Here is a 10,137-nt window from a genome sequence, read left to right on the forward strand (position 1 = left end):
CTGCGCATGTGCGTGTCGTGATAGAGCACTCCTGCGCATGTGCACGTGGCGATACCCAGAAGTATACACTTCCAGGTATGCCGCGTTCACAAACCGAAGTTTACATATCCAGAGGGATATGTAAGCAGAGGTAGAAGAAGAAGAAGAAGAGTTTGGATTTTATGTCCCGCTTTATCACTACCCTAAGGAATCTCAAAGCGGCTAACAATCTCCTTTCCCTTCCTCCCCCACAACAAACACTCTGTGAGGTGAGTGGGGCTGAGAGACTTCAGAGAAGTGTGACTAGCCCAAGGTCACCCAGCAGTTGCATGTGGAGGAGCGGAGATGCGAACCCGGTTCACCAGATTACGAGTCCACTGCTCTTAACCACTACACCACACTGGTACGACTGTATTGTTATCTATTGTTATTTATACATACATACATACATACATACCCTGCCTTTTCCCCTGACAGGGACTCGAGACGGCTTACAGAGAAAAAGAAGAACAGCTAAAAACAAATAAGAAAAACAACAATTTAAAATAAACAAACACACATTGATAGAATTAAAATTACATATATACATATATTTAATCTATTAAAGCCATACAAATGATCACAATAAAAACAGCATGGCACCAGCTCTTTCGTTAGAAGCAGTCAGTTCTCCAGAGCCTGTTGGTAAGAAAGTCTTCACCTGCCAGCGGGAGGACAACAAGGAGGGAGCCAGTCTGGCTTCTCTGGGGAGGGAATTCCAAAGTCTGGGAGCAGCCGTCAAGAAGGTCCTTGAGGTTTTTTTTAGTACGGAGAACAAGATGTCTAAAGGAGAGCGTGTAGCTAATTACGAATGGGGACACATGAAGATACTCAAAGGAGTACAGATTCCTTCTGACACATCCAGTGAAGCTGTGTGCTGCACAGCTCGGGATAGATTTTATTGTCTTGAAGGGCACCACAGCTGCCTTCCTCAGGTTGCATTGCTGGAAATCTGTGGCGGGAAGGAATGAAACAGCAGTCAGTGTATGTATACAGTGGACACTCGGGTTGCGAACATGATCCATGCAGGATGCACATTTGCAACCCGGGTCTGCACATCTGCACATGCATGGGTTGTGATTTGGCACTTCTGTGCATGTGCAAAGCGCGACTTAGTACTTCTGTGCATGCGCCACCACCGAAACCTGGAAGTAACCCGTTCCGGTACTTCTGGGTTTCGGCGGTGCTCAACCCAAAAAAACGCAACCTGAAGCGGCTGTAACCTGAGGTATGACTGTACAGTGGCACCTCGGGTTAAGTACTTAATTTGTTCCGGCGGTCCGTACTTAACCTGAAGCTGTTCTTAACCTGAAGCACCACTTTAGCTAATGGGGCCTTCCGCTGCCGCTGTGCCACCGGAGCACGATTTCTGTTCTCATCCTGAAGCAAAGTTCTTAACCCGAGGTACTATTTCTGGGTTAGTGGAGTCTGTAACCTGAAGCGTATGTAACCTAAAGCGTATGTAACCTGAGGTAGCACTGTACATTGAAATTCCTCAGTATGCCCTGAAGGTCTTGCTGAAGCTAGGCAGGTCAAGGTCTGGTCAATACCTGGACGAATGACTGCCTGGGAACCCCATGTGATGGAGGAATGGCATCTTCCATGATGGAAGAAAGATGGAACAGGAATATAAGAAAATGAAAAGGAATGAAGTGTTGAACAAGGTAACCCCACTGAATTCAACAGGGCTGATGTATCAGGAGGCAATTTTGGACTGGGCTCTTAGTCTTTCAGGTGCTATAAGACTCTTTGCTATATGCTTTATGTAGTAAAAATGAGCAGAGCTGCAATACCTTTAAGAAGTGTACAGTCATACCTTGTGTTACATCTGCTTCATGTTACGTTCTTTCAGGTTATGTCCCACGGCGACCTGGAAGTACCGGAAAGGGTTACTTCTGGGTTTCACTGCTCGCGCATGCGCAGAAGCGCAAAATAACATCATGCGCATGCGCAGAAGTGGCGAATCGCAACCTGCGCATACACAGACACGCTGCTGCGGGTTGTGCTCTTTTCATGTTGTGAACGGGCCTCCGGAACAGACCCCGTTCACAACCAGAAGTACCACTATATAGCCATGGTAACGTCTACAGTTTTCCTTATCGTAGCTTTTCTTGCAAGTTCATCATGCAAAACTATTGATTTGCACAATTTTTCCTACACAGGTGTTTCAGTACTCACAATTTCTCCTGTAACAAAGAGCCGTTGATCCAGATCCATTTCTTCTTTGGCGATGACACGATAAGTCCAATCCATACTAATTTCCAATTTTTCTGGATGAATTCCTATAAAATATGATTTAATTACATAAACACAGTGCTTTTTTCTTTAAAAATGTTTAGGGGTCACTCTCATTTTCCTACTCGTATTGAAATACTGCCCCTCAATGAGGCCAAACTTATATTCACAAAATGTTTAGGGGTATGCATACCCCTGCGTACCCCCCAGAAAAAGCACCCCCAGAAAAAAGGCCAACAGGATATGGACCCCAGGCAAAGATCTTACTGTGTGGTGGATGGGGAGCTGGGGAATAGATCTTAGCACATACACCTGCCCTCATAAGTCCCGAAAGCCCTCACATGCCCATATTATTATTATTTTTTGCAGTGAGGTCTATTGCTTGAGTGAGAAGCATTTAAATTCTTTTGCAGCTGTGGGAAATCCTAGGTCATGGAGCACTAATTAGGGTGAAAGAGCAAACATTCTGTAATAGAGATAAAAGTGTGAAAGAGTAAAAATTCCTTGTCCAGATTGAATATTTTGTACCTTTTCTTCCTGATCATCAATTATTAGTAGGTGAGACTTCTTAGCTATACAGTCTTCCTTGCTCTTCTCCCAAGACTGAATCATTTCAGAATACCAGTAGCATTTATTCTTGTGCAGATGCCACTGCATGGGGCACAGGTGGCAGCTTCCATCCCCTAAGAAGAAAAATTCCCACTGTTTTAAATTTGGATTTATACCTCACACAATCTGTACTTTTCAGGCGAGCCTTTCGCCATTCAGCTTCACGAGCGCTCTTGCAGCAGATCTCTCGCAGCAGTTTGCAGAACGATGTTATTTGCATATTATTGATTGTTAGCTGGAGAATAACAGAAGTCCCGGTGGTTTTAGTCGTAAATGTATGGTATTCTGTCAGTTTCAAAGAACTGAAGCTCAGCAAACAGAATGTGGCCAAAGATATGCACTGGGCAAGCCAAACCTCAGGCTGGGAGTAGGGCTACATATAAGCAGTTGTTCCATTCTCCCTCCCCTCAGTTACTCATTTTCCCCGTGTTAAGTTCAATTCTCTACGTTTTCAAATCAGTTTGTGATTTGCTGCACTATCAGCAGTGGACAGATGGGTGGAGAAGGCCTTTTGCACCAGTCTAGTGACCTCTCCTTCCCTGTTATAAACACTAGGGGGTTAGGATTGCGCCCATTGTGCCTGTGACTCTAGAACAGCAGTTCTCAATCTGTGGGTCCCCAGATGTTGTTGGACTACAACTCCCATCATCCCTGAGCTTTGCTAGCTAGAGGTGGGAGTTGTAGTCCAACAACATCTGGGGACCCACAGGTTGAGAAAGGCTGCTCCAGAACAAATGCAGAGAAACTGAAAACTCATCAAATGAGATTGCGGGAAGTTTATTCTTAGTACAAATGCCAGGTTCCCCCCTTTCCCTCAGTCTAATGCAGAATATAAATCCTTTGGGCAGGAAAAGGTGTTAATCTGTGTACCATGTGTGTTTCAGGGCTGGCCCACCCATGGGGCAAGGTGAGGCAACTGCCTCAGGCAGTCGGATCCATAGGTGCAGCAGATCCAGCATCCAAGGATACATTGCCCACTACTGTTGCAACCATGGTGGCAACAATGACTGTGGCGCCATCATTGGAGGCTGGATTTCATGGCTCCTCAGCGTCACACTGCAATGCCCGCTCGAAAGCTGCCTCTTGACAAATAGGACGCAATGCTAGTATTCCCCGCTGGAAGGAAATGGCAGGGGCTGCCCTCTGGGGTCTTCTAATCTGTACCTGCAGCCAGCGTGATTCAGAGGGTTTGCCTCCCCTCCCCATGATAGCCTTTGATTCCCACTTCACCTCTCAGGTAAGGTTGATTTGTTCCCAAAGTAGATCTTCAAACACCCCTTCTTCCCTGGTAGTGAAGGCGCCATTTTGTGGCTTGCCTCAGGATGGTAAAATGTCTTGGGCCGGCCCTACCAAATGTTAAAATAATAGAAACAATCTCCAGCGCAGTAAGTCCATAACTTACGCACATTTAACATGCTCAGCTTTCTACATGTGGCAAAAAAATAAAATACAGGGGACGGGAGTTCTGAGAAAAGTGACTTTAGCAATCCTAACCACTGTGGAAATCAATGTGCTTTGACTATATGCGATTCCGGCTTTAGGCGTGATCCCCACAATGTAACCCCTGTATCAGTTGTGGGCTTATTGTACTTCAGCTGAAAATTTCTTTCAGGGCTTCATTTTCCAGAGCTGAGCACTAGGTGTCGCTATACATTTAGAATATTAATTTTTTTTTAGTAACGACAGTTTACTTGGAAAGCGTAGCAGAGGCAGATCAAAGGCATAAGCATGTCGCAGTTACTTATGAAATGAATTTACCCGTCTCACACAATTTTTCTTTCAGAGTAGACCTGAAATCCTCTGATGCTTTGCTTCCTTCACATCCTGCAGGGCAGTACTGAGTTGTGTTTGGAGACCATTCAGATGCTTTGACCTGTTTTTCACGATCCTGTGGAGTTTTATTTATAACTGAGGAGGAGAAAGATTTAGGCAGATTTTTTTTTTACTATGTTGTAAGTTTAAAGCTTGATAGTACTGCTGGCTGATGAGCAACCTCCACAGCGCCCTCCACTTTGGGGTCCTTTAGGTGTCTTGAACTACAACTCCCAGCAGCCTCAGCCAGCATGGCCATGATGGGAGTTTTAGTCCAAAAGATAGAGGGCATCTGCTGACTTCCACAGGGATTCGTAAAGATGTTTTGCAAATACCAAGTTGTCCTTCCAAAGTCAGCAAGGGGCCGAGATATTTTATATTTTTATTTATTTTAGAATCATTATGGATAATCCTTTCAAAGCAGCTCTGAGCATATCACCAATGTAAAATAACAATTATTTTTTAAAAAATCACAATAAAGCAAAACAGCATAAAATAAAATTCAAAACTTAAAAGCAATGTTTTTGCCTGTTGTAAGTTTAATTAATTTATAACAGTTTTCCAAAAATCATTATGTTATAGCTAGACCCAAAAAAATATAAAGCACTTTCTGATTTGGTGCTCTGCACCTCCACCATATCTAAACTGTGTTGTTGTATATATCCGCGCGCCGGATTTAGAAGGCGATTGGGCCTGATCCGGCCCCCGGGCTTTAGTTTGCCTACCCATGGATTAAGTGATACAGGTCTCAGGTACCACTGGAATACTAATCTGTATATCTTTATTTTAAATTGGTGCACAGAGTCTGCTATAGGATATGTGGTTGCATCCATGTCTACTTCTTCTGAGACATTTCCCCCCTCAATTCTTTGTCACAATTACATGGATATGAATTCTTAGATATGTCCACGTTCATAATTCTGTTATATATCTTACTAAGAAATTGTTGCTTCTGTTTGTTTATCATGAGGTTTTCAAATTGGTTTATCTCTTTTAAATGGCCATGTTTCCTTAGAAGACCATAGTCAACATCATGGATAGGCAAACTAAGGCCCAGGGGCCAGATTCACCTTCCAAATCCGGCCTGTGGACGGTCCTGGCACTGAAATTTGTGGGTGCCTGGCACCTTCCTGGGGAATTTTGTGGGTGCCCAGGCACCCAGGGCCCCAGGGAAGTTCATTATTAAGTCTTGTGCAAATCTCACGTTATGATACTTACCCCAAACTCCCATCACTATCACTGCTGCCACCAGGACGATGTTTCCAGCCCATCCAACCTGCAGCATAATTCCATGCCAGCGTGGGCACAGTTGGTGTTCTGCAAAAACGCAGGTGAAAAGATTGGGGATAATGTTCCAAGGCACCCCTGTGTTCAGCTTTTAACTCTGCATTGCAGGGCCTTGATGGAGAATTCTGCTATGAAATAGGGACATAAGGAAGTGCCTTGCATCAGCTCAGACTGTTACTCCATCTAGCTCAGTATTGTCTGTCTAGTTATGGCTCTCCAGGGCTTCAGGTAGGGGTCTTATCTGGCCAGAGAATGAACCAGGGGCTCTTTGCCTGCAAGGCATCTCTGCCTCCAATAGCGAACTTAATAGGTGAGAAGGAATGGAGCCAAAATGAGACCACTAAGAACTGGGTGTGCACCTGTGATAATTTATTGAATTGTAGAGGATCAAATGGCTGTTTAGCCCAGCCTCCAACAGTTACCAGTGGATTGAACTGTGCCCAGAATCCTTTAACTCCATGCTAAAATGTACTGTACTCTCTACTGCCTAAACTAGGGCTAGCCCAAGACATTTTGGCACCTGAGGCAAACCAATTTTTCTCACTTTGCCTGATGGTAGAGCCGGCTCTACTTTGCCTCTTCTTTTCCTTCTTTTGCTCATTTAGTGCTGCCCCCACCTTTTCACCCTCCTCCAGAAAGTAGGTCCAGAAAGTAGATACAGGAGTGGGAGTGTGTGTGTGTGTGTGTGTGTGTGTGTGTGTGTGTGTGAGAGAGAGAGAGAGAGAGAGAGAGAGAGAGAGAGAGAGAGAGATTATTCTGCTTCCATCACCATCAATTTAACATCCCCAATAGATGGCACCTTTTGCCAAGTCTTCCTGGAGATTCTAACAAATATAGATGAATTCACAAGAGTGAAAATACTCCCATGCAAATATGTTCGGGTCCCAGTTTGTAGATAATAACAAGTATCTTGAATTGCACATGAAAAAACCACAGGAAGACAAAAATTTGTGTTATGCTCATGCTGATCTGTTCTTGGCAGTGTGTGTGTGTGTGTGTGTGTGTGTGTGTGTGTGTGTGTCATATGAACTTGTATGGTATCAGGTCATCTGTTGAAGAGGTGCAAGTTCTCCAAAGTTCCTGTTCACCAGTCCTTTACATCTAAAGAAAATGCATAAAGTAGCATAATGAAGCATTGCTTCATTTCTTTACATGTGAGACTGTGAACAAAAATTCACTACTGCACCTCATTTCAAATGTGCTGGCCCACCACAAAGGGATTATCCAAAGATTATCCCAGTTCTCTTTGGAATCAACAGGAAATAATGCAGCAAGTCTTTGTCCCATACTTCAGATGCAGAAACACCTCCCTCATCCCCTCCTCCCTTTAGTGGGTACCACTTCAGAAACATGGTGAGAAAGTGTTACGTTCTCTCCCATTTCTTCCTTCAGCTTGTGTAAAGCTGCTCTAAGCGAGGCTGAAAAGGGTAGCATGTTTCCGTAAATTGATTTTGAGCTCCCTGACAGATCTGGCGAGGTCTGGCCCACTTCAAGCTTTTTGAGTTATAATAAAAGCATAAGAAATGATGAACACAAGAAAACAAAAAAAGCACTGAACAAAAATACCCGCTGAACAGAGGACATTTTCCTCATCGTTTTTCTCTTGTGCCGTCAGAATGGATGTATTTTATAATTAATATTTAGGAACTTTTAAAACTTTTCAACATGGCAAAATTTGTATCAGCTAACAAAAATAAAGAAAGAAAAGTATTTTACTAAATCACACCACTTATTCACTTAATTGTACAGATGCGGGTGGCGCTGTGGGTTAAACCACAGAGCCTAGGACTTGCTGATCAGAAGGTTGGCGGTTCGAATCCCCACAACGGGGTGAGCTCCCGTTGCTCGGTCCCTGCTCCTGCCAACATATCAGTTTGAAAGCACATCAAAGTGCAAGTAGATAAATAGGTACCGCTCTGGCGGGAAGGTAAACGGCATTTCTGTGTGCTGCTCTGGTTCGCCAGAAGCGGCTTAGTCATGCTGGCCACACGACCCAGAAGCTGTACGCCAGCTCCCTTCGCCAATAAAGAGAGATGAGCGCCGCAACCCCAGAGTTGGCCACGACTGGACCTAATGGTCAGGGGTCCCTTTACCTTTAAGCTGAGACAGTGCCACATTTTGGTTTGCCGTGCAATAAAAACAACTGGTGAAACTTTGCAATTGCCAAAACATGAATGTGTGCCTGCATTTGAGGCCTGGGCCACATGACCCTCCTGCATCAGCTTTAAATGGTCCTACCCTCGACCCCTACGTCTTGCACAAGCAGTTCAAGATAATTCACTGATAACAGCTCAACATACCTGGCTTCTGAACTGAATCTAAGTTTCTTCCGGGTGGGGAAACTTCAAGTAATTTTATGTCTGCATAGACAACTGCTCCATCCATGCTGAACTGTCACTCTGGAGAGTGGAACTATCTGTGAGTGAAAAACTTTCTTCACACCCACGTAAAACTCACGGAAACTGAGCTGCTCGTGTTATCTTGCTTACATATCAGCTCCCTTCTGTGTGACTGCAGCTAAATGACATCCCTCCTTCCCCAAGTACAGTTGCGGTTATATTCATCTGTGCTTGCAGGAGGAGGAGAAACATTAAAGAAAGTAGCTGCAGTCGAGAAAGACCCGCGGGTGTCTATGGCTTCTGCTGTTGAGGTCAAGAAGGACACTGAAGTTAAAAGCCCACTACCTTCTTTTAAAACCTTTTGTGTGCTTTCATTTCATTAAAGCCAGTTGCTTAAATGCTAGGAGATGGACCTGTGACCCTCCAGACCAGGGGTCAGCAAACTTTTTCAGCAGGGGGCCGGTCCACTGTCCCTCAGACACTTGTGGGGGGCTGGACTATATTTTGGAAAAAAATATGAACGAATTCCTATGCCCCACAAATAACCCAGAGATGCATTTTAAATAAAAGGACACATTCTACTCATGTAAAAACACCAGGCAGGCCCCACAAATAACCCAGAGCTGCATTTTAAACAAAAGGACACATTCTACTCATGTAAAAAAACGCTGACTGCCGGACCGTCCGCAGGCCGGATTGAGAAGGCGATTGGGCCGTATCCGGCCCCCGGGCCTTAGTTTGCTTACCCATGCTCCAGACATTGCAGGGATGCAACTTCAACAATATCTGATTACCGTATTTTTTGCTCTATAAGACGCACCCGACCAGAAGATGCACTAGTTTTAGAGGAGGAGAACAAGAAAAAAATTATTCTCTCCCTCTCTGCTCAGCGCCTCTCCAGCAAAGCGGGAGGAGAAATGGAAGGGGCTCTATGGAAGGGGCTCTGTTTCTCCTGCCGCTTCACTTAAGGGGCGCTGTGCAGATTTCCCTCTCACAGCGCCACTCCAGTGAAGCGAAGCCAGGAGAGCAAGAGGGATCAGTGCGCACCGATCCCTCTTGCTCTCCTGGCTTCAGGGATAGCTGCCCGAAGCCTCCTGAGCGCAGCGGAAGCACTCCTGCTGCGCTCAGGAGGCTTCGCGTTGCTTTTGCTTCAGCGAAAGCTAAGCAGCCTGCATTCACTCCATAGGACGCACACACATTTCCCCTTACTTTTTAGGAGGGGAAAGGTGTGTCTTATAGAGCGAAAAATATGGTATGTGCCATGTAAGCTGGGGCAGCTGGTTTGAGTTGGATTCCAACAGCTTGGGAGGGCCACAAGTTCCCCACTTTGAAACCCGTATATTTGTTTTAATGGCAAAACATGAATGGCAATGGTCAGGCTTTTTTCATTCTTGGTCAGGCTTTGTCCAGGTCAATTTGTTGCCTGAGGTGAAGCAGCAAATGGTACACACACACACACACACACACACACACACACACACCCTGAGGGCACCACTGTGGCAAGGTGCATCTTTCTGAAAGCCAGCCAAATTATATTGGCACCTGAGGCAGAAAATCCCACAAGTACCTCTCCCTGGAAGAAGAAAATAAAATGACGGCAAATTAAATAACTAGCAATTTGCTACCCTTTCTTTCCAGGCAAAAATCAGCTCCTTGAGGTGCCTGGCCCTTGAGTACTATAATTCAGAACAAAAATGAGCTACATTTTCTCAATTAGGGTCACAACCGGAGGCCCACACTTCGGTGGTGTTGCTGTTCCTTTTTATAACAGTTATTTACCGCATTAGAGGCAAATGAGCAGAGGTCCTGCTGCGAATGTTGACAAGTCGCTTCTGAA

General features: G+C 44.9%; 1 protein-coding gene and 1 long non-coding RNA gene across 2 annotated transcripts in view; one reads left to right on the forward strand and one right to left on the reverse strand.

Annotated features, from left to right (window-relative positions):
• The window catches only part of LOC310757507, a 72,275-nt gene that overhangs the window by 60,826 nt on the left and 1,312 nt on the right, over positions 1-10,137 (forward strand). The gene's annotated exons all lie outside the window — the stretch shown is intronic.
• LOC310757206 (killer cell lectin-like receptor subfamily B member 1B allele C) lies at positions 441-8,637 on the reverse strand. Its single transcript, XM_083602468.1, has 6 exons — positions 8,262-8,637; positions 5,893-5,991; positions 4,621-4,770; positions 2,782-2,936; positions 2,197-2,300; positions 441-970 (listed from the first exon to the last, which is right to left on the reverse strand). The coding sequence occupies exons 1-6, from the start codon at positions 8,344-8,346 to the stop codon at positions 850-852; spliced, it is 714 nt and encodes a 237-aa protein (XP_083458594.1). The 5' UTR covers positions 8,347-8,637; the 3' UTR covers positions 441-849.

The sequence above is a fragment of the Podarcis filfolensis genome (assembly GCF_964270895.1).
Source record: "Podarcis filfolensis genome assembly, chromosome: 2".
Lineage (NCBI taxonomy): Eukaryota > Metazoa > Chordata > Lepidosauria > Squamata > Lacertidae > Podarcis > Podarcis filfolensis.